The sequence below is a fragment of the Haliotis rufescens genome, unplaced genomic scaffold (assembly GCF_023055435.1).
Source record: "Haliotis rufescens isolate VD_foot unplaced genomic scaffold, xgHalRufe1.0.p SCAF_2, whole genome shotgun sequence".
Taxonomy (NCBI): Eukaryota; Metazoa; Mollusca; class Gastropoda; order Lepetellida; family Haliotidae; genus Haliotis; species Haliotis rufescens.
Window position 1 is genome coordinate 76324698 of NW_025963890.1, and position 26528 is coordinate 76351225.

General features: G+C 40.0%; 1 protein-coding gene across 1 annotated transcript; it reads left to right on the forward strand.

Annotated features, from left to right (window-relative positions):
- The first annotated feature begins 306 nt into the window (after positions 1–306).
- Positions 307–22452, forward strand: LOC124147609. Its single transcript, XM_046518290.2, has 2 exons — positions 307–490; positions 18735–22452. The coding sequence occupies exons 1-2, from the start codon at positions 468–470 to the stop codon at positions 19315–19317; spliced, it is 606 nt and encodes a 201-aa protein (XP_046374246.1). The 5' UTR covers positions 307–467; the 3' UTR covers positions 19318–22452.
- The last annotated feature ends 4076 nt before the right edge of the window (positions 22453–26528 follow it).

Consider the following 26528-nt stretch of genomic DNA (forward strand, 5'->3'; position numbering starts at 1 on the left):
CACTTTCCTAACATGAATACGTCTGTTACTTTTCAGATGGGTGCGCAATTAAAGTTTGCTCTTTCATCACTCTCTTATTGACATTTTTATCGCCATCTGATGCCAATCAAAACCTAACTTGCAACTACAAACTTGGTTACATGAAGAAATTCATACTTGATTACTTCCCTTGAAGACATAGCCGACGGCAGCTGAGAATCCCCTCAACTAAAAGTCACCACAACACACGGACGTCTCCAAATCGATATCGGTAGAGGGCGCTGCGACAAACTAACCTTTCCACGACCTACTATCTGTGACGTCACAACCTCTCAGCACGGCGAATGACGCGTCGCCCGATGCTGTAGCAGACGACACATGGGCACGATGAGTGGTTTGTGCGCCGTTCATCGCTGAAGTGTAGGTTACAGTGAAAACATCTCCCTTTTGGATGTTGAGTGTAGATCTACGGACATCTATGTCTAACAATGGATGCCAGAAAGTTCCAAAGGTACGTAACGTGATTGGAAAGCTGAAAACACTGCCCCGACATCATCCCCGGTGCAGCTATAACTCAACTATTGGTTTGGTCTGCTATGCGTTTCTATGTTTTGGTGCACGAAGTGTGAATATGAAGGTATAACTTCGTTCTAATGCATGCATATCAGGACAAAATGTGTATTTGTTACTTCATTCTGACAAAATCATATTCCCAGAACGCCAATGTATACAATGTTTCCAGCTTATGACTTATTGGCCTCGCGAAGCGTAAATATTAAAATATTGTATTTCGTGATTATGCACTCATGCAGGGACAGTACACGTTTTTTATTTCATACTGAGGAAACCAATTCGCTAGTACTTCCGCTTATACCGTGTATTCAGCTTCTGAGTCAAGGAGCAGTCTTCTACAGTAATCTCATTCTCCGAGATTGCTCACATGTTTTACCCTGCTCCTGAGCATCTGTTTGTTTATGTCATTAAGTTGTATGAGGCATTTGAACCGTTATTGATCTGCGTAGCTTCTTACAGTACACTGAACTCCATTAAACTGTCTGCAAAGTCTCATTATTTCCTTATCGATAACACTGATGTTACCATGGTAATAATTACTTTCAAAGAGACCATCATCTATCTGATCCCATGCTCATACAGTTAGATGAAAGGTATAGCGATGCTCGTTATTTCCAACTGTCCAATCATGTGGTGTTTTGCTCATGCAGGCCGCCGCTTCAGTTATAGCCGTTATTTGACAATGTCAGAAATCAACGATTATCCTCAGGTTATCCTCTGCGCTTGATATACCACGATAACCCGATCCGCTTCCTCAGACGTTATTGATCGACCTCTGGTCCCAGAATACGCCATATGTTGCTAAATGTGACGGAAAAGAGCCTTGAAGCAAATATTGGCACCTCTTGAAACACGGATCTAACACCAACTGCTCAGAGTTTCTTCATATCCATGTATGAGACATCCAAATCTCTTCGACATAGATTTTGGTTGGACCCTTTTCAAACATCATAACATTTCTAATTGACAGTCAGCAAGTGTTCAATATTTCATTTGGCAAGGATTAGGTTTACTGCTCAAGTTAAAGTTTAGCATTTCATTAAAGGTCTGTGTAGAACAACAAATCTGATAATGCAGCTGTAATTGCACGGTCTGATAGAGTAACGACCGCACGCACTTGTTATCAAACCTCGTACTGACAAAATCCAGCCTTTCAAAGACAATCGCATTGGACAGGTGTTTGTCCTGTGTTATCATTATACACAATCAACATCCGATAATGCTAAATAGACCAGCGATACATATCAGATGCCCCGCGGGAGGCAATGAAATATTCATCCTGATTCAACCGTGCCTTTTAAGAACCAGAGCATCCATCACCTGTAATATCTATTGGCTGTGACAAATGACATTAAAGCTTTTTTTCTGATGTACATGGTTGACGATGTCCGAACGTCACTTCAGAGATGACACAGCATGCATGATCATGTAGCACTTAGAAAATGACTTTACAATAATTATCTATTTCTCCACAGGTCCAAGTAAGAACTACCGCAATCATTATAAATTGTAAATAACCGTTTGTTTCTATTCTGCTTCCTTTTCAAATAAACACAATGTGTCCAATGTGATTGACTGTAAAGCAATAACCTTTCATGGCAAGGTTTTTTCCTTAATCGAGGAGAGAGAAAATGAATTGCCTTCAACTTTTTACGAATTTCCTTAGATCAAAATGACATTTAAGTTTTATGTTCCACGTGTGTTCATGATTTTGCCGATGTTTTGTTAATTTATTTAGAACTCATATCGCAATGAATCTTTTTTAAACAATCAAACAAGCAATTACACTGAATAAATTGGAGTTCCTGCATTGCTTATTAGTTACTTTACTTCCACGCTATCCGTGAGGATAAACAGCCTGTAAAGACAAACCTCTGCTTCACGCCATTGCCACATGCTCATGCGGGGATAAAACCCGCTCGTTGACGTGACGAGAAAACAACCTTACCATTTGGCATTTTTTACAGCAAGAAATAAAAGCTATAAAACCATTTCCATAATCATAAGAAATATGTGCTGAAGGCAGACGATTCCGACTCTACAATGGTGTTCGCGAAGAGGTAAACGTATTTGTTTTAATCATACATGAAAATCAATAAAATTCAACATCGGTGTTAACGCATTCCACCCAATAATTTACAATAACAGCTTAGTGATTGTATTTGTCAGTCATGTTTATCTCTGATGCCTCAATAGGCCCTAGTAGGCCATACTGCCGTTCATTCCTGCGTCCTATCACATGGATCTGACGCTGTGATCTCTTTTGTGAGTCCTTAAGCGAGAGGTTTAAACAGTATCGATTTTAAAAGTCTTTGAAAATAGAGGATTTAGACAGTAAGCCAAGCATGCACTGACTTCTGGTTTTAAATGCCACCGAAGTCTAAAAAGTGTTTAAGGAAAAGGGCAGAGTAAGTGGGAGGCCCCCGGATGATGTAGAAACTGTGTGAGTTAGTGAGTAAGTTGGGTTTAACGTCGCACGAAGAGTATTTTAGCTTTATCACGTCATGTCAGCCTGATGTGTGGGAGCCGTAGTGATGAAGGTATCCCGTATTTGTGAAACTCGTGGTATGGTGAAGACAAACCAAGAAACACAATGACGGTGAAGCAGGATTCGAACTCACGATCACAGGTTTCTGGCACTCAACATTGCAAAGAGCGCATTACGACGACTCGCTTAACTGTAGCCCCATATAGAAGGTTGTTTTTAACATAATTAGTTGTGAAGACATTGGTAGTAAGTGTCCACTGAAGGCATCATTGACGGTCAGGAAGGGCTCATATATCTCCTGGATTGACATGAAACGTTTAATACAATTTGACAACATTTACAGTCAGGAAACACGATACTGATTAAACAGTCATACAATGCCAACATTATTGGGGCTGTGTCTCCATGGTATTTGGCTGGTCAACTAAATGAAACGATAAATTGCTTGCCCATGAATCTCATGCTAAACAATATAGGATCTTGATTGCCGAAACATGTCATTATTGGCAGTAGATGAGTGCATTCGGTTCTGATTTAAACGCTGGAAGACGTATTGACGACATGAATCAAAGACGAAACCCTTAAAAGTTCGATCTTCTTGTAAAGTAAATAATAAAGTCGTGATGAATCAAATGGACGCAATACGTGTTCATCGTGGATGACTCGTGTTATATAAATGAAACGTGCCTGTCTGTAACAAAGTCCTGGCGTTATTTTAGACCAACATTAATTTACTCTTGCTATCATCTGCAACTCGAGTAGGCTGAATTATGATTATGACCGTTTCGGCTATAAATCACCCTAGAGTGCTGAAAAGGTGCTTGGATCTTGTTAAATGACGTCCGAGTAAGTTTGGTTCTGGTATTCCAATTACGGGGTGGCAGTGGGTATGTGTGCGTGTATGGGGATATCTGTAGGATTGGGTTTTATTTGACCGCACGTCCGTTCCATTAATATTCATCATTCATCTCCATCAAACCGCTTTATCCAAAACAGTAAATATATTGTTTTATGAATTATGAATAGGTTTGCAAAAGAGCCGTGGATTTTATTATGGATCAAATATTGCAGGTTGGTTTCTGAAACTTAGCATCAATAAATATGTCTTTGTCAATCAATGTCCAATTTCGTTAGTTACGTTTTTCAGGACATATTGTCTCTGAGTGAACTAAGGTCTAATTGTAGCAGGAATTCGATTGCGTGAACACAGAGGTATTTTTAGAAAACAAGACATTTCCCTAATTGCTTGCAAAGGTTATTGTCGTAGACAGTAGAGTGAAATGGGACAAATTACACGCTTGTAGCTACAATACCGAACCTATACAAGCTGCTCAGATGTGGTATAGATTGTCCACGTGGCTTTCCTGGGTGCGACAGGACAAACCATCAGTTTACGAATGCCGAAGCAGATGCAGGCCCACGGTGCTTCAAGTGGCAATTCTTTGTTCCTGGTAGCCATGGTGATGCCATATCTCCAGTTACGTTTTATAATATATAATACGGATTTGTATTAATTCAGAATACATGAACGTAATGTGATCTGTCTTTGAAGCTACCAGGATGGGAAGTTCTAAAGTTCTGAGGATAATGTAGGCTTACTATCCAGTCTAGACAGACATGACATCCTTTTTAAAGCTTCCCCGAATTTGGTCAAACTATCGTTGGAGGAGCGGTAGGATGCTGTCACACAATGGTGAGACGTGCAAGCAACCATCTGGGATTCGTTGTCACCATCTGATCCAGTCAAGTCTAGATCATACGTATTTGTATATTGTAATAGTATGATAGGGTGAATTAGCTTTCCGGTATTTCGATGTTTTGAAGTTTTAATGACTGAAGCTCTGTGGCGTCACTTTGCTCCAATGAGAATAATATGACATGACGTCTCACATAGTTCACAAACTGATAACCTTACGTCGTCTTATTTGTCAGTGTGTTTGTCTGTTTGTTTGTTTGTTGTTTGACGCCGCACTCAGCCGTATTCAAGCTTTATGGATGCAGTCTGTAAATAATCAAGACTGGACCAGACAATCTAGTGACTGACATCATGAGCATCGATCTACGTAATTTGGATACGATGACATTCATCGGTCAAATCAACGAGACTTGATCCCGTTATTCGCCTCTGAGGAAAAGCATCGTATGGAACTTGAAGATGTCACAACTGATTTTATGAGATTTGTATGAATCATTCTTTGAAGTGGATAATTGTTTTATGTCGCCAATAACATGTCAGAAAATTCCTGTTGATCAAGGGAAACCCTCTGTGAATACTTTACAAATACACAGTGCCAAGCTACCAAATTGTTAAGGAACAGATGTATTCATGCATATATGATTAGGGTAATCTTGTGTCAAGATGGTCTCCTATAATGATAGTCTTTATTAGAATAGTCTTGCATAAAGATGTATTTAAATTTAAATTTTGCTCGTTCAGTTCCCCTGACAATAACATGTTTTAAGGATTTGGTGAAGCTTCTGGTTAACGTTTTAGCACGACGAGGTAACGACATTGATACGTTGACAACACCAGCATCAACGGTCGTTAATGTGGTGGACACATGTTACAGTAGCTACATATGTAAGACTAAGAACGTCTTCCGTGACAATATATGCATGAATACAAGTACCGACAAAAGAGGGCAAAGCTCTTTACAAAAGCAAAATTCAACATATTGATCATACGTTCATTAATTAGACATTATTAATTTTTAAGTAAGAGGTAAGTATTATTCAAATGGATTATAACGTTCGCATTTACGTATTTCCATCTCTTTCTCACGGGCAGTGCCAATCCAGTGATGACGTCGTTCAGTTCTATGATGACGTCATTACTCTATAATACTCTGCAGCATCGCTTCATTTTGGCTATGAATTGACACTACATTTTGAGATGCAAGGTCTTATCGGCAGTAATCCTTTAATACACTCATGCATCCATAAATAAATCTATGATAATTAACGCTAAGCAATCTAATTGAGTAAACTAGTATACCTTGAGACAGAAACTAAAACACCTCAGATTCTGCTTGCGCAAATTTAATCTCGTGACATTTAAAATACGCGTATTTCAAAGTAGGTCCAGTTTAATTTGAAGTGCGTTTCAAGGTATCCAGGCAACTGTAGAAAACATTTGCGGATTTAAAAGGAAATGGAAATGTTCAAACTTTAATCCGAGACAGATGCACATAGCATACATTATTTCTGTTGTTAATTTGAATCTACCTGCCATCTAAAAATAGTAAGACTTTAATTACGCTGAAATAAATTATTACAAAGACTCCACACTAACTTGATACCACAGACAAGAACATTACAAACCTGAGACTAGAACATAATGTTTCTCAAATACCATACTAGACATGATTTCTCTTAATCTCATGAACTGTATATGGGATGGGTTGGTTGGATGCGACCACATTATACCGCGTTAAGAGCGTCGCCATGGAAACAAATAATCTGAAAATGGAAGTATATGTCATTATCGTAGACAGAGAAGAGTGATACCGTTTCCTAATTAATTCTCACGGCATGAGATCGTTAGAACGGGTGACAAGCATGGATTAAGTCAATACTGCAACACTGATTTCCCTGGGGGGATCCTAGGTTACAGTAAGATCCCAGCAGCCTTCACCGGTCGTAAGAGACGACTTAGTGGATCGCGTGGTCAGGCGTGGATCGTTGCTCAACATATCAGTCGCTGGATTGGCTGGTCCAGACGCTACCATTTACAGATAGCCGTGATGTAGCCGAATATTGTTGAATGAGGTGTTGAACAACAAACAAACAACAAACATTTAGCAGCCTGAGAAACTATGCCTTCAAGTTTATAAAATAACTAGATCGCCTCCGAAGAGAGTGGCGTTAACACAAACAGCAATGATGCAAATGCTTGTGTGTTTGTTTGTTGTTTAACCCCGTACTCAGAAATATTCCAGCCATATGGGAGCCGTCTGTAAATAATCGAGTCTGGACCAGACAATCTAGTGACTGACATCATCAGCATTGATGGGATACGATGACATGTATCAACCAAATCAGCGAGCCTGACCACCCGACCCCGTTAGTCGCCTTTTAAGGAATGATGCAACTGAGTCAGTATTATAGAGTATTGACCTTCCATTATCCTTTTTACGACTTTTGGTAGTAGTAGTAGTAATAGTAGTAGTAGTAGTAGTAGCAACATGTTAGTAGTAGTAGGTGAAGTGAACTATTTCAGCTTCAAACTACTACTACTACTACTACTACTACTACTACTACTACTACTACTACCACTACTACCACAACTACTACTTCTACTTCTACTATTATTATTACGCCTGCTACGACGACTACTACTCCGACTGAGCGACTTCGTGGTCTAGTGGACAGAGCGTCCGCCCAGGGAGTGTAAGGTCGGGGTTTTGATCCCGGGCCGCGTAATTCCAAAGGCCAATAAAGATGGTACTTGTTGTTACCCTTCCTGGCACTAGGCATTAAGGGGCTAAAACAAGGACTGGTCGGCTCGGAGTCGGTATACTGTGTGCACTTTAAAATCTTCGGATTTCTTTGAATATTTGTTCAACCTTCATGAGCTATTTTTTTTTATATTTGCTCGTCATGTTCACTATATGTCATGTATTAGTATTTAGATTAATGGATATTGACTAACACATTTCAAGAAACGGTATAGTTTTTACATTTCCATTTTAAATTGATATACAACCCTTCGTACCAAATGATTTCCTGATCTAATTCGCTTCAGCAAAGACACGCGTAAGTCTTCTAGAGATGTCATCTATTTTTTGGGATGAAATGCATTTCCTTGAAAAAACTCATTTTGATGATGAAGAGACGCCTTCGGGCCTTCAAGCAAAGGCCGGAATTAAACCATCGTCCCTCGCGAGATATGGTCTTTATCAAATGTTCACATGACAAACTTTCTCCACATTTCCGTTGATCACAGAGACCGAATCAAGTCATCAGATCCCATCAAAGATTTCCCAGGCCAGCTTTCTGTACTCTGTCACTTACTTATAGAGTCACTAACCTCACATAGCGGCCGTAATACACCTCGAGCAAGTGGCTCTAATTATATGGTACATGTCGCAATAGTTTCTTATCCTCGAGGAAGTTGAAAGTGAGAAGTGACGCAGAGTAAAAGAAAAATGCGAGTAAGGGAAAAGAGGGGAGAGACAGGAGAGAAGAAGAAAGGGACAGAGGGAGACATTAAATGAAAGAGAGAAAGGGGAACAAAACATGGTGAGAGAGGAGGAATGTAGAGTTATTGAATAGAGAGCGATAGAGGGAGAGAGAAAGAAATAGAGGAGGAAAGAGCGAATGAAGAGAGGAAGGAGGGGGGTTATAGGAGAGAGAGAAAGAGAGAGGATTAGAATGACATATATGTCACATGAGTGAGTGAGTGAGTGAGTGAGAGGGGAAAGGAAGAAATGGAGGGGAGGAAAGCGAGAGCGAGAGAGGAGAATAGACAAACAAAATGGGGACAGAGGGAGAGGAATAAAAGGAGGAGAGAGAAGAAGGAATGGGTGTGTCACAGGAGAAGAGAGAGGGGTGAGTGAGGGGAGAAATAGACAGAAAAGAACAGTTCTCCCACATGCCTTTGTTCCTTGGCCGCCAAAGTTGACACGCCTTAAAAGTCAGTTGCCAATAACAACTGTTGTTCTAAGGTCATAAACGTTTATTTTCTTTATCTAATAACAATCAATAAATGATCTGTTATTTCCCACAGACCTCAAAGTTTCCATACTAAACAAGAGACATTGTGTTTCAAAGGTGTCTTAATCACACCAACCAGCGACAGGGTTATTACTGAAGTGAAATGTGGTTAAAAATCGCAAAACCTCGGAAAATGGCGATTAATCAGAATCTTTTACTAACACTAGAGAAGCATGTCCCCGTGTGTCGCTTGCAAAGATGATTAATGGTACTTTTGTGATACCGTTAACGCAACAGCATAATGAATCACAGATAATTTACCAACCTTCCACGTAACTGGTGTGGTGTTACGCCTCTATTGATTAACCTTTTTCTTTGACTTAGAACACGCTGACGCAGCGCATGTACACTATCAGTCGGGGTATCGAATGACATGAAAATATCCTATTTAGATTTGGCACAAGAATTCTTTCATGTGTGTGTTTTACAGCGAGATTCGGGACAACCACAGCGGCGATTAATATGTTTGTCAGATCTGATAAGATGCGGTTAGGTGTTAAATGGAGTTTAATGCAAGAATATTGCACTTACATATTGACGTGTGCGTGTTGAGTGTGTGTCTGTGTCTGTGTCTGTGTGCCTGTGCGTGTGTGTGAGAGAAGGTGTGTGTGTGTATGTGTGTGTGCGTGCGTGCGTGCGTGTGTGTGTGTGTTGCTCCTTGTACTAGTTCGGGCTAATGCTGGTTTATATTGTGCTAACCCTATGATATTACTTGCTGCAGTTTAACATGAGTTTTCCACTCAGACACTATACTGACTCCGAGCCGACCAATCCTTGTTTTATTCCCTGACCGAGGGCCAGGCAGGGAATCAACAAGTACAATCATTTTCGTATTTTGGTATGACGCGGCCTGGGATCGAACACCGGACCTTCGGCCCTGTTAGCAAACGCTCTACCCACTGATAACTGAGGAGACTTATTGTGTTTGGAAGTGAGAACACGAAGCTGACATTAAACGTCCATGTGTTATATAAAGGATATAATTGTAGATTAATTTTGTCCCGTGGTTATGCTTACACTCTATAAACCTATGTACGAAGGACATCGTCTTGATACAAGGCATTTCATTTAAGGAATCATTGATTGTGGTAATTTCATTTAAGGAATCATTGATTGTGGTAATTTCATTTAAGGAATCATTGATTGTTGGAATTTCATTTAAGAATAATTGATTGTGGTAATGTCCCGTTAACTACAATAAACAACAGTAACTATCCGGAATAACGAGTTTCGGATTAGCGAGGCTCCGCTATATCATAATATATGTAATATATATAGTTTGTGAGATATGTCATTGCACTGTGTAACGCCGTGACGTCATTTACACCGACCCACGCTAATCCAGCTGTTGACGTTAATCAATAGGGTCGAGGGCCGTTGAGGCGGTTGTTGGGTAGTCTAGTGGTGTGGAGTGTGACCTTGCTACGTCGACAGCCCAAGGTTGTTTCGCGATGACGTTTGATCTGATAAGCCATACTTTTCTTGCGTTTTACTCCCAGGAGGCTAACGCTACCGTTATGGGTCGACATGACACTGATCTCAACACTGACAAAGAATAATTGCTTCGTGTTAACTTCCAAATTGGAACAATACGTTAACCAGAAATCCATAGTTAGTGTGAGGTGAGGTGAAATTGGGTTTAACGTCGCGTCCAAGATTATTGCACTTATATAGCGACGTGCATGCACGTGTATGTGTGTGTGTGGCTGTTTGTACTAGTCCGGACTGATGCCGATTTATAGTGCTAGCTCACTGAGATACCATGCCGCAGTTTAACATGAATACCCCACTCAGACACAGTATACTGACTCCGAGCCGACCAGTCCTTGTTTTAGCCCCTTAATGCCGAGCGCCAGACAGGGTAACAACAAGTACAATCTTTTAACGTCTTTTTGTATGACGCGGCCCGGGATCGAACCCTGGACCTTCCGCTCTCCGGGCGGACGCTCTACCACAAGACCACGGAGGCGGTCTAGTTAGTGTGAAACCAACAAACAAAGAAATGGTATTAAAGTGACAAAATTAGTGTATTATGAAAATAACTAGGTTTACAAATCAATACAAATTACTGCACAGTTATTCCAACGGTAAATGTAGTACACAATAGAGTGGCAGTACACACAACACTACCCAACACACAACCCCACACAACTGTGCACAACCCCACACAGCACTACCCAACACACAACCCCACACAACCGTACACAGCCCCACACAACTCCAAACAACACACAACCCCACACAGCCCCAGACAACACAAACAACACACAACCCCACACAACAAAACCGCAAACAACCCCACACATCTCCAAACAACACACAACCTCAAATAGCCCCACACAACTCCATACAACCCCCACACAACCCCACATAACACACAACCGTACATAACACCACACAGCCCCACACAGCCCCTTACAACACCACACAGCCCACACAGTCCCACACAGCCCCCTATAACCCCACATAGTCCAACACAACCCCACAACCGTACACAATCCCACATAGCCCCAAACAACACACAACCGTACACAACCCCATACAGCCCCACACAACACACAACCGTACACAACACCACACAGCCCCACACAGTCCCACACAGCCCCTTACAACCCCGCACAGTCCCACACAACCCCACACAAAACACAACCGTATACAATACCACACAGCCCCACACAACACACAACCGTACACAACACCACACAACCCACAACCGTATACAACACCACACAGCCACACACAACCACACACAGCCCCAAACAACACAGACTTTCCAACTGTTCGAAACACATGGATACTGATATATCGAATTAAAGGTGTTCAAGTTAACGGGCTTTCAAAGTACTGTGGCCTTTATTTATGTTATATTTCCGACCTCTAACTGTAATAATTGATTATCAAGATTTTTGCTTTGTCGCTTTTATTAATTATTTCATATAATAGCATGAACTTTAGCAAACTGTGAACAACGACATTCTGATTCCCTGAAATGAATATTAAAACAAATAGATAAAAAAACACCTTTCTCCTCTCACGTACCTCTTCCTCCTATCTGTGCCGTGCCGAGGCATGGCTTTCATGTCAACATATTAAGTAATTGTTTGGCAATGGTGCTTAATTCAAAGAATGATCCGATAACACACGACCATTAGACAGCACCAATCCCATGGGCCGCATGGTAAAATACGACTCTCTGAACTATTAACATCATACTCTCAACACAGAACCTAATACTCCCTCGAGTCCCCCGCTTCCAATATATTTAGGAGATAAGCATAATGTGTTTCCACATTGCGGGTGTTATTGGGTATTTGTAATTTCATTAGGAACCGACTGCGACTGTTTTTCCGTCAAACTCTCATGTAATTTAGAACGCAATATACTTCCGAATTATGGATGTTGTCCCAGCTTGTGATGCTGGGCACCTTATTGCAGTAACACAGAGCTAAGTTTTATTGCAGACATGTGAAGGACATTTCTAAATTTGACGCACCAGTGACAAAATATTATGTCTGATACTATTCCTTATTTTGCATTGTACCAAATGTCCTCATGTTTGCTCGTTTGAACAAATGATTTGCCTTTGCATGTGTTTGTGACGGGTATTACAGGTGGTGCAAGTTCATCTTTGCTCGAACATCTGGTACCATCACTATATGATAGTGATTCATACACACATGCCCATGATATAGTCAGCATCGTGCAGTGGATTGTTTCTTATGGTTATGGAATTCGCGTGAAGATCTGGGTAAGAAAAGGTCTTCACCAACCCATGCTTGCCGTAAAAGCCAACTATGCTTGTAGTAAGAGGCGACTAACGGAATCGGGTGATCAGGCTTGCTGACTTGGTTGATGCAGGTTATTGTATTTAAATTGCGTAGATTGATGCTCATCGTATCAAACACTGAATTGTCTGGTCCAGACTCCATTATTTACAGACCGCCGTCATAGAGTTGGAATATTGCTGGGCGCGGTGTTAAACAACAAACAAACAAACAATTTGATTATGGAAAGGGTTTTATCACTTGTATTAACTAATACATGACAACTGTTAATGATGTGCTGTGCTCTCCCAATAATATCATGGATGATGGCCTAGTTCCTCATGGAGGTCCAATGCTGTAGCATATACGTCATGACCAGCTGACATGCTGCTTCCTCCATCCCTGTGGTACGGCTGTACCTGGAACACAATTCACTGGGTCATTGAAACATGCCGATCAGATCAAAGGCTTCGCTATGCACTCGATGATTTAGGTACTCCCCAGCACACAACGATAAAAGCTTGATTTATTTAATGGATAGCGTTTCAACAATAAAGAATAATGCATTGACGTCAACATATGTGATAATGAACGTACTGCAGGACAATTGTCTCGGGTTTCAGATTTGTCAAATTGGATGGAAATGTTTTTCGAGTTCAGAGCACTAAGTGTAAGCATATGTAATGATTTTATGTGTTATTAATTGTCAGCACACATAATGTCATGTGTTTGGGATTCATTAAAGGATTAAGTGGACATTTAGAAGGAGAAGACGGGTTTAACGGTGAGTGTGTGAGTGATAGGTATGGGAATTGGAGGGGGTGTACCGTGATTTAATACCGCCCGGCACATTATTTCCGTTCTGTCCCGGTATGGCAACCAGTAAGTCAGTTAGGCCAATAAGGTAAGTCGTAGAGATTCACCAATTTGGTGAAACGCAAGGTAGCAGGCATGACGGTGACCACCAAGAGTTAGTCAGGGTGAAGATGGGATTCGAATCCTCGATCAATAGGTGACTGCTCGAAGCACTCTTAGATACAGAATTGCAATTGGTTCATCTGAAAGATACGTCATGACGCTAGAGCTAGAGGTCTTTGGGAACAGATTGCGTGTTGACTAAAATGGATCGGGTGGTCAGATTCGGTGACTTGGTTAATTGCGTAGTACTTAACCCCGGCGGTATGGGACGCTGGCCATGATATCAACCGCTGGTTTGTTTGATCAAGGCTTGACTATTCACCATGATCTATAGTCATTCAATTGTTTATGGGAATAATTAAGCAGCGAGTGAAAGATATATTTGAACAAAACTGGAACGAAACTGTTTCATCTTTGCATCATTTTAGCAGTTATAGTAACCTGAAGACACAGGACAACTTCAACAGGAAATGTACCAGACATGTCATTAATAAGATAGTTTTGTAAATGTAGAATCTCATTACATGATTTTAATGTAAATATGTGTCGTAAATCGAAAGATATTGATGCTGTTAACAGTGTTTGTGCCGATTGTGACAGGTGAAATCGAAGATGAATTCCATGTCTTATTGAAGCGTAACAAGTATTCCAAGTTAAGATCTACATATCTCCCCTTCTTGAATAATGACTCTAAATCTGAAATGTTAATGATCAATATTATCAACTCACAAAATAAACATGTTATCTTTTCAGTGGCTACTTATATAAAGCATGTTTTTTTCTATCAGATTCAAGAAGAAGTAATTTCTGTATATGCACGTGACATCATATTATGAGTTAGTATCAATTGTACGTTAGGCCATATGGCCTAACTGAATAAACCTGTCTGTCTGTCATGATATAGCTTAAATATTGCCGACTGTGACTTACAAAACAAACAAACAAACAGATAGATCAAGTCTTTGAAAGGCATTTAGAAGCGATACACACATGGGGCAGAATTTATGGATGTCAACTTCTTTATTATGATGAACACAACGTTCTGGAATATACTTACTCCTACACGGGTGAATAAATGCTATGAGGCAGAAAACATATATATGTACCTTAAGGACACCAAAAGTAATACGATAACAAAGGTGGAAACTTAACAAGGGGAGCCAACAGATATTTGGCGGGGATAGGGGATTAGCAATGGACAAAGGGAAGCCAACTTATCGCTGATTGGTAATAGGCAATGGGCAATGGGCAAACGGGAGGCCTCTGTTAAGTTTTCATCTTTGTCGTCTTATTTCTTTATAATAAAAGCGGCGTTAAACCCAACATTCAAAGTACATGTGGTGGTTGTTAATGCTATGAATACAATGCAACCTCGATATGATGAATCGGTAAATTCCCCACCCCTGCATATCTTTCTGTCCACGGACTGATTAAGAGAAGTTCCTTTTCAGGTTTAGTTTTTACGGTAAAACATATCCATTATACATTACAAATATAAACGCAAAATCTCATTTCATAATTGGAAATCTCTGCTAAAAGAGTCTATGGTACGCGTCATGAACATATGTTTATGAATCACTATCAAATAGTGATGATACCAGGTGTTCTCGACAAGATGAGCGTAGTCTGCTCCAACGGTGGCACACGGCATAAACACATGCACAGGCATGTCAATTGTTCAGAACACGGGAATATATGATACAAGTCGGTCATCACCTTGCACATGATGCGGCAGATGTGGAAATATCCTCCACGTGGTTACCATACATCTTTTTGAAAGCTTTAGTAAAGCGCTGAGTCTTGCCTCGTTTGAGCAAGAGCCATATTGCGCTCTGTAGAAAGAACATGCTCGATTGTACCTCAAAAGTTGTGAAATGTGAAACACCAAAGGCTGGAGCTGCTGGAATATTGTTAAAAATAAAGGGGGAACTGACTATTGAACAGTTGGAGCCATCCGTCTTGCCATGCACTCTGAATCTTTTTGCAAGCCGTTTAAAAATCACACAATTATAATGCTCTGAATTTATGCATGATTCATGTCAGAACAAAGCTGTGATTATTTCTCGCTTCCGTGCACAGGTAGCAGATATGAGGTTTCTCGAAAAGAACCAGTCTTCTTCAGCTCATGAAATGACATCATTTTTCAATATGTGTTTATCAGATCCCACTGACATTAATATCAAAATAGAACACCAGACAGCTATGTTTTATGCCGATCCTCTCCATAAAAAAATAAATATTGACGGCTGTTTCTATCCCGTCCTTGGATACACGCTCTTTTAGTGCTCGGCATCGCTAAGCGTGTTTGACGGGAAGAGATTAGTACAAACCAGTCTCAATCCTTTGACTTACACACGAGATAAACCTGGAGCCTGCACGCAATAATGTGTAAAGGCTGATGCCAAGGATGTACCTAATGGGCCCGCGTTCTTACGTTTAGACGTAAGCTCTGATGAGAGCTCTGCTGCTCCGTTAAAGGTCACGAGTGAAGGAATAATCCAACGGTCTATGCCTATCCTCTATGTAGTTTGCATCCTTTAAAGGAGCCAACGACTGAAACCCAAAGGCTTGGAAACCTAAAATAACACGTGACGTCATTGCGTCTGAATATAAGTATCTTTTAATCTCTATCAAACGTCATGCGTGTAAAAATAAGTGTAACAAAAAAACCTTACCCAAAACACTACACAAGAATATACGCCCTGTTTTAGGGATTTGGTTGCTCTTGGAATATCTTCAACTGGTTGTTTCTACTTGTGGTCACACTTGAAAGTTTCTGAAATTATTACTCAATATTATTTTAAACTGTTAGCGAGCTATTATTGCGGGCGAAAGATCACGTCATTCAAATTATTTATTGAAAAGACCAGTTTCTGAAACGCAGAACGTTTGTTTGGTTAAGCAGGGATTACTTATGATTTTTTAAAGGTACTTGTATCTTCTATTTAGTCTCTGGCTAAACTTTTCAACAGTAGCAAGCGACTCAAGGGATGGTGTCAATCCTGCAGGCAACAGAAGTCCGCATTGTCGCCAGACATCCTGATCGTTGTGACCACACAGTGAACATTGCCAACAATTTGAAGCGTATTACTCCCACAAAGCTGATAAATACGGATTTGCATAAGACACATATATTTCAATTCCCATTCTTTTTTAATTAATACCAAATATTAACTATGGATCTTTCTGTTCTGTGTGTAACATATGATACGCGTACTGTACAGTGTATTACAACCAGGCAGACGGCCAAAATGACGGGTAAATATTTTGTATTTCTTTATCCTGAAAGTATTATGTGCATCAATTGCCTTAAGTGCATCCAAGCAGTTTCCTACACCGTGACATACCATTTTACCCTATCTTTGGTCACGTGAAGATCCGGGTTAGAATAAGTCTTCAGCAACTCATGCTTGCCATAAAAGGCGACTCTGTTTTTTAAAAACTAAATTGTCCATCATTAGTAATGAAGGAATGTTGATCAACGCCCCACGAGACGTGCCACCTAACGTGCATGTCTAGAATTAGCGTGCTTATCGATTTATTAATCATAAATACCTACCAAGTTAATGATGTCAAACAATTGCACATAATTAATTGCACATCTTAATGACCAGGATTCCAGGTAAACAACCATCACTCGGAATCGTACAATGGACTGCTTTTCGATGAGTTTTCTTGTGATTATGAAAATGGTTTTGTAGCTTTTATATTCCTGAAATGTCCTGCTGGCAACTACCTGTTCTATAACGGCGATATGTACTTGTATATTTTGCAATCGAATTATGTACGAATGATGAATATTATTCTTGCACGAGGAACCTAACACATTTAAGATGATAATAAAAGCGACAAAACCCTTCCATATTCATAAATAATCTCTGCCCAAAACAAACTTAATTGTACGATTCCGACTATAACATGAGCATGTGTTTAATATAAAAAGTCATGATGCTAGAGGTTAGCGAAAAGATGACCCACCGGTGGCATCCGTCACAAACACATACAAAGGCAAGTCAATTGTGCACCTGAAAAACACGAGAACATATGTTACAAGTCAAAATAGGGAATTGACATTTTCGTCACTGATGCGTCCATTTCATAATTAAAGAAATCTGAATCTTTATGCATAGATCTAAAAATGAAACAGATGAAGCGGCCTCACCGGTCTCCTTTATTACGTCACGTTAAGTTACGTTAGGTTACGTTCCCAAACGAGGAACCGACTAGTGCCGGTTTATTCAGGTTAATAAACAAATGCATTAGGAAGCTTTAGTGAAGATACTGGTAGTTATTCCTATATAAAGTAACTCATATCTGCACATGCTATCTGAATCGTCATTATTATTTCCATTAAGACACGTGCATTCCCTAAAGGCATTTGTCTGAACCTGTGAAGATCCGGGTTAGAATAGGGTTAGAGACAGCGATAGTAAGATGAGATATGGCTTCATGTAAAACCAATCTTATATTAAACAACTAGAAAGTAGTAATACCCTAAAACGTGACAGAAGATGCACGGATCATGGACTCGCTGTTCTCGCACGGCTCTTCATGACGTCAGAGCCTGGATAATGAGTAGCGTATGAGTCACATGAGACCATTACATTCACGTTATTTTCCTTTGTCTCTCTTTATGTTTACATAGACTGAAATATTGACTCAACGATCCTTGTAATATGGTGATAGTGTAGAACTGGTACAGTTTGCACTTGACCGTATTTGCTGAAGCCTACATGCGTACAATGACCGTCGGACAATGACTAGAACAATGAATGTGTTGATCTGATGGCAATACAACTAACATGGTCGTCAAACAATATCACTGATAATTACAACATAAGATGTTACGACAGCTTCCAGTCCAATTATATTTCATTACCATGACGTCTGCTTCGAGTGTGTCCATAGTACATTTCTAGTATCCGGCGCGTGGATATAATGTTTGATAGTTTTTTTTGTTTTTTTTAATTCGTTATGGTATTTTTTCGTTGGGTAAGTAAATAATGAATCAAATTTGATCGTACCTGCAAGTTCATGTTACCCAAGGTTGAATGTATTTTCACATAGCTTTATGCATAACGTTGTCCTTATGACCTTTTGATTGCCAGGATCCCGTGTACGTGGGTTCGAATCACAGATAATGATTATAACACCCTACCCGTAATTTGGGGTTGCATAAAGGTGGTAAACTGCATTCCTTTCCTCCAACATCAAGCAGCCTGCATTTGTTGTTACTGAAATACAAAGCGATGTTAAGCACAACTCCTGATCATTGCAATATGTCAATCTCTTTACAGAGCCGCCTTGGACAGCGGACTCCTCAACATCCGCATCCACAGCCAGGAGAACAACTCCTGGGTTGGAGTCATTGAGGACCCACGACTAAGCCGCGACTACGACGACATCGGAGCTCTATACTACGTAGTTGCTGTCGTCCTCATTTATGGTTTATCCATCGTCATGATGATCGCGTCTCACATTCGTAAAAACAAGCAAGACAATCAGCTTAGGACGTATCTAAAGGAGATGGTTCTACTCAGAAAGAAGGTCCGGAGGGAGAAGCTGTTTGATAAAATGTCTGCCTTTACATCCATAACAACCGGATCCTTCAAAAAGAAGGTTTCTGGTGAAGGAAGTCCCAAACCCGGGAAGAAGTCCGAGACTTGCGAAGTTTCAAAAACTCCTTCCTCGTCACAGGAACCAGCCGAAGAGAAGGAAGCTCTCAATAGCAGGAAGGAGAGTGACAACGATTCTGTGTTTCTCTTGCCAGGGGACTTCTGCATTGACATGAGTAGACTTGATCTCCCTTCCCTCAAGCCAGACACAAAGACCCAAGTTAACATCCAGATTCAGAAGGACAAATCGAGTGTGTCATCGTGACAAATTAATTGCTTGAGTACTTATGGCTTGCAAATGTTTTGTTGAGTTTATATTGACCTGCGAATGTAAGGTACGCGTGAGTGCTATGAATTTTGTGCATTGGTTTCCACAAATTAAAAAACAGAAAGTGATCCTCTCGCTTGGACCCTTTACCTGCTGGTACTTAATGAAGAGTCTTTGCAGAAAATGATATGATATTTACCTGCGGTATTATCTGTGTGTTGCTAGATCCTATGCTGGAATTTCGATGACAGAATCAAGATCGGGTTGAACTGTTTTTGAGCGCGGTAGCAGCATAATGGTTTTGTCAGAATGCAGCTTATAAGGCACGTGTTGATACTGACACACAAGGTAAAAGCCTTTCTTCCACGGATTGGAGGTACTTTGTTTTCTCGAAGTCATTAAGGAAATCATGTCTATTGGTCTTGTAGTCACCTCGCCATATTGCATCCAATGACGATGTAGATAATGCTTCAGCTAGAACTGTTTGTCTGCCTCTAAGGTTGTGAACCATCGGTGAACATATATGTAATGGAATTATTTAATGTATTTTAGAGTGATACTTTTCTGGATGGTTTTGACAGATAACGTTTTTAAGCAAGATAAGAATGGAGTAATAGTGCATACAAGATTAAGGTTGCTGTGGTTTTCGACGGATCTTGCAAATGCTGCCATTATTGTTTTGTTTGCTTCTGATCTGGTCTATTGTTGGATGACACACAGACGTTTAAGTTAAGTTTAGGAATCTAACCCATTGTCTCATGATTAGAGGAATCATCAACCTCTATACTGATGAACATTAAGAGTTAGCAGACAGACAAGACTTCAATCGAAGTTACCAAACTGATCAAGCCTCCTTATTAGAAAAGTAAGGACAACACTGTGAACCACTAGAGAGACGTCCATACATAATAATTATAGTTAAACGGTCTGTAGAAATATTATACTTGGAGACATCATACGTGAAATGACTAGACCACTCTCTGTCTGTATCCCTGTCGTGTATATCGCGGACCGGTTGTATCGAAGTCATGTATGATGTTTGCTTACCGTCACGTGGCCTTCGGCATTTCGAAACAACCACCCTGATACAATACCACCATGAGAGACGCCTCATGTACGTTTGGTATTTTACCTTTAAACGCAGACATTCAGAAAGCCAAGACCTGGCAGTTTGGATTTTGGTTATTATTCTAAATACAACGTTGGTTAAATATCCTTTGATATGAATATAGTTTGTGTTGTTTGTACATAAGCATGTTACTGGGTTTTAGTTCTTGTTTTAAAAGTGAAGTGAGACGTACATTGATTACTGAAAGATTATTATTTTACAGGTTTTGTTTATATGCAAAGCATTGCATATCTAATTAATGTATGTTGATTTTCTTATACATCAATCAACTGCAAGGCGTATCTTATATGACTCGTAAGTGATTAATAGTGACGATATTTTATGCAAAAAAATAATTTAATATACAATCGCATCCTAATCAAATAAATTATTTTTGCTTCTGTACCTGAATACGTGATTTGATAAACACGTGCAGGTCCATGCGTAATTATAATTATTTCAACTACGTTATTGTAATGTTAAAACCAGCTGTCGAAGGCATCACTTTACCCATATACAGTGAAGTAAGGCTAAAACGAAGTCTTTATTTTTAGTCATAGTAGGCGATTACTGGCTAGAAAAGAGTATGATCATCTCATAAAAAATGGCTCAATTTTAAAAGGAGGATAGTCTAAGATAAACAGTGGTTGCTATTATTTTATTCTTGTTTCACGATGGAATTCACAATTTAAACATTGTGTCCATAATGTATTCTGTGGTCCTGTGTGTAGGTGTTACTGTATTGTGTTATAATCGTTGGTGTTATTCCGATGCAGCATTCCGACCAATACAAGTACATGTTTAAATATCTCTACATTTTGCCTTTAAACAAATAGGTTATTGCCTAAGGGGTATTCATCTCAGTCACATGCTATACACCAAACCTAATGACACATTCATTATGAAAAACCTACAATCACAAATCTTTGTACAATGCCAAGTGTTCACGAAACATGCGAGCATGTCCTCTCCTACTGTTAGCACCAGATGTTCGTAAAGACTGCAGTCTCCATAAAATAGTCAGTGACACTTTTATTTTTAACGCGTACATATTTTACATTGGTATTCTCGTTACAGATTCTCTCTGGTATGCTGTGTAGAGTAGCCGTTTAGCATCCAATATCCCGTACCTATCCTAATAGCATTACGAAACGCTCAATAAGAAGTTACATGACAAGTCTGTTAATAAAGTCCATAGTAAGAAAGAAACATTCCATGCTTCCTCTAGCATAATAAGGCACCAAGACGCATACAGACTGACATAGCTCCTCTTTTACATTGTCTAACAACGGTAATGTTCTTGCTTCTATCACATTTAAAAGGCTATGTATTGATTACAAGTGGCCGTGTACCGTCTAGTGATTAGATAAGCATGACGTATCTTATGTACGCCTTGTACTAACTCTTCGTCTGTATTCTCTATCCAGACAAGGGACATCATTGCTCATTACGTATAAGAAGCCCTACAATAACATGGAATGAAGGAACACTCCCAATTGACATACAGTTTTCCTTGACCTTACACTTAATTCGCCCTTTGAATTAAACCAGGTTCTGTATTCAAAAGGCATACCACAAGGGCAGTAACTCTTCAAATAGAGGCTCGGGGGATTAGAGGATTCAGAACCAAAGCACGTGTGTCAATAGAACAGCCGGTTTGGTGGTCGACTTCAGATCACACAGCCCCAAGCGCCGGACATGGCTCAGATATACCAAGTGGCTGGTCACTTTCGCTGGGTCACTTCAAGAACGACATATTTGCCTTATGGGCGGGTTAAGATGGTTCACGAAATGGTTTGACATGAATGAGGAGATTGCATTAGCCTAGAGCCTGAGCAGAATACCGCATCAAGAACACTGTAGAATTGTTATTTATATTTGATAATTACGTAATCAATAGCCAATCATATGATAGATATTATAGATTTTGTATTCTTGATGTGAATTTAATATATTTGTATTGCCATTGTTGCTATGTATACGTTTACATGCGTTTATTAAAGAAAGACGATATTTAATGGTAATATCAATTGTCTATTTTCATTGGTGTCAAGGTAACTTGATATTCTGCACTGCTGCAGACTTATGAATGTAATTGTTGTCAAATAGCATCACTGAAACCGTTGCTTTGTCGAGAAAATTCAGACGGAGTATAAAACTGGTATTTGTGAGCGAGCGAATCGGGTTTAACGTCGCTTTAAACCCTCCCGTAAAGTACTAAAATCAGTTAGAGGCGACTAATGGGATCGGGTAGTCAGGCTCAATGACTTTGAAGATGCATGTCATCGTATCTCAGTTGTGTAAAGCTTGTTTGGCTCAACCTCGATTATTTACAGACCGCCGTCATAAAGCTTGAATATGGCTGAGTTAAACAACAAACAAACAACTAAAATAATATCAGGGTGTGTCAGCATGATGTTGGAGGAAAGTCACGCAGAATTTGGGGCGGTCGGGTAGCCTAGTGATTAAAACGTTCGTTCGTCACGCCGAAGACCCGGGTTCGAATCCCGACATGGGTACAATGTGTGAAGCCAATTTCTGGTGTCCCCCGCCGTGATATTGTTGGAATATTGCTAAAAGCGGCGAAAAACCAAACTCTTTCACTCACTCACTCACGCAGAATAAACATGGGTGAGTTAGTCACTTTAGCACAAGTACAGCTCTGATATAACAATGATCTTATTTGAGGGAATTCTGAGATTCGAACCAACGACCACCTTAACTATTCGACATAGCAAGCTGCATCTTCGATGTTCCAGTGTATTATTCTTACATCCCCTCGTGATACTTCCTTGACCCAGGCGACATCCTAGCTTCGTTCTGAGTCTGATTCAAAACAATAGCCGTCCAATCAATTTACACAAAACAGCGAGAGGAATTCTGTGCGAAGTCACTGCCAAGTAAAATGGATCAGGCGACGTCAAACAAAGCGGATGGGCTCAGATTGCTTAAAAATGGCGATGCAAACACTGGATAATCGGGGATTGGCGAGTTGCAGCTTTGACTACTGGGCAGATCTCAAGGTTATTTGTTACCACACAACACCTGAACATCGGTATTTCATTTTATGATCACATTTGTTTCAAGAAAACTCATTGAGGACCATGATCAATAATTGTCTATAGGATGCTTTTGATACACACGTCAGCCGGAAATATCAACATTGGGACGTGTTTTGTGTCCATGGGAGATGGCTTATGTATTTCGTGCTGTCTGCAGGCCATATCACACACGTGCTCTTTATTGGTCGTCGCGCTAAGGGAGAGCACTCGTCCCAAACCGGGCGTACCGCTAAGGGACTTATCTCTAACAACCCTATACAATCTGCAATATTCTTAAGAAATAAAACTGAGGATTATAATGGCACCAGGCTTTATCGATTTACTCATACACGGTTTACAGAAAAAACCCACTGGTACATGAAAGATCAATAACACAAATCTTGATGTACATATATTATTTATTTGCACTTTGTTCTGAACTTGAACCACTGTTGGTGGTTTATGGACAAATAAATGAATCATTCTAAATCTGAATTTGAAATTAAAATATTTGCCAGATGAATCTTCAAAGTAGAAGTAATATTTGTTAATTGCTAGCTTCTGGAAATATCAATGAAATCTCTGAGTTATGCTTATGTTATGCTGACGTTGAGTGCTGTGTTGCATCCTGTGAGTTGAGTCTTACGCTGATTCGAACACTACTTCATTATATCACAGCGTGTCGTGGTGAATCAGGTCTTTGCAGCTAATTGACGTTTCCACTTTTGTAAAACCTCCCAGCATGGGCATGGGGATAACGAACTAAGTAACATCATCAGGGCGGACCTAGATTCGACCCATGAACATACCGGTGCCTCAAACGACCTTTGTAACCCTGTCCCTGTTATATTAAGTAACATGAATGAGCTTTATTGTTGAAATGTCAAACAGTATTCCTTCCATGATTATCAGCTGGTTTATGTGTGTCACGGTAATCAATATATGTTCTTGTTGATTAGAGAGCAGATGTTTGTTTCACTCAGTACTTAATTTTATCTAAGCTTGTGGTTGCAGCTATTTAAGTATAATATCAGATAGCAGAACCTTCTACATAAAGTGTTGCAGAAAAACTCACTGAAATTTGATCATGGCACAGAAAGGTATGACGTTCAAATGAGAAACGCGTGAAGAAATTAACGAACGTTTACACATGACTAAGCAGCAGGAAAGAATCGTCAAGAAAAGCCCGGCACATGTAGTGAGTGAGTGGGTGTGGTTTTACGCCGCTTTTAGAAATATTCTAGCAATATCACGATGGGGGACACCAGAAGTAAGCTTCACACATTGTACCCATGTGGAATCGGCGTGACGAGCGAACGCTTTAACCACTTGGCTACCCCACCGCCCCATGGCACATTGAGATTCCCCACCCACTCAACGATGGTACTTGTTGTTACCCTGTCTGGCGCTCGGCATTAAGGGGCTAAATCAAGAACTGGTCGGCTCTGAGTCAGTATCCGTGTCTGAGTGGGGTATTCATGTTTAACTGAGGCATGGTATCTCAGTGTGCTTGCACTGTAAATAGGTATCACTCCGGACTAGTACAAGCAGCCACACACACAAACAGACACACACGTCGCTATAAAAGTGCAATAACATAGGACGCGACGTTAAACCCTATTTCACCTCACCTCACCGTACACTGAAGCCTCTTAGTAGAATGAGACCCTGGAACGTCAACTGACATTCAAGCCGTTTCAGTGACACTTCACATGTTACTCGTCGACTGGCTTGATAAGAAACACAATCTCTTAAACACAGGGACAGAAGAAACGTATCGAATCCGATCTCAAATGAACAAATACTGTTGAAACATGTGTATCTTTGGAATACCAAGATAACCTACAATCTATCCATACGCCCACTAAAAGCAAGCATGCATATACCCTTAGCTTTGCATTGTAAATAAGCATCCCAAATAGTGTGTAATTTCAATCCACACATTAGGACGACCAACAACGGCAACACGTCAATATTTATGGTTTTTATGCACACCGTAAGGCACATCAAGAACTTTTTCATTGGGAGATAAAACGGATATTTTTGAAAGATTTGCAGGCGTTTAAATATTAACATCAATTCTGAATGACATACCCAAATCTGAGAACACATAAGCTCCAATTCCAAGGGATAATTTTGTTTCTACCAATCAGATTGCAGCATTAATTTTAAAATATGTAAAGACTTTCTGGAATGTAGTTATGTTATATTGTTTATGCATCTGCCAGGTTTATCTGGAACTCCCAACTTTACAATTAGGTAGTGCATATTGAAGTTCAGAATCTCGTTCTGGACAAAACACGGCTTTCATTACATATACTTCCTACTTATGCAAACCTGGAATGACATTTATTTCCAACAATTAAACAGAAATGCCAATATGTTGGGAATGGAAGTTCATCAAATGTTTTTACAAACATTGCAGCATGACAAAGTGAAATTATTTGCCCTGTTATCCTCCATCCAAAAACTGCACTCTCTTCCAATCTTTGAAAAGACCTGTTACGATTTTTCAATACCTTAAATGAGTTATTAACCAATATGGCTAGGTTGAAAGTTTCTCATTCTATCAATTACATTACTTTGAAACTATTTTATGAGACAGTTGGTGCCTCACTGGTCAGTAACAATCCTGGTTTCTGAAGTGGTTTCCACGACTGACTCGTTTATGAAGCCATTAATCGCTATTCCTTCTGCTAGAGCTCTTCAAATATATGTGGATATATCACATCGTGCTCTGAAAGAAAGTAATCCCATTCCGTCAGGTTAATCCCCACAGCTGCTCAGCGTCCATCCATTGCCCTGTAGGTCAGGTTTGCTACCGAGGGGTGAAGTAGATATTTGAACACGACACTCACGTCGCCCCAAACCACGAGTACCTTCACATCGATTGACCCGAACACACTGCCATCAACTTGTGACATGTGTTATTGACTAGGTAAACTTGAATCAATATTTGGAGCTGTATTTATCAGTCGCTCTGCTGGAAGTATCGTAATAAATTTCCCAAATATACTGCACAAATTAAACACGACATGCCCAAATGTGATGAAAGCGTT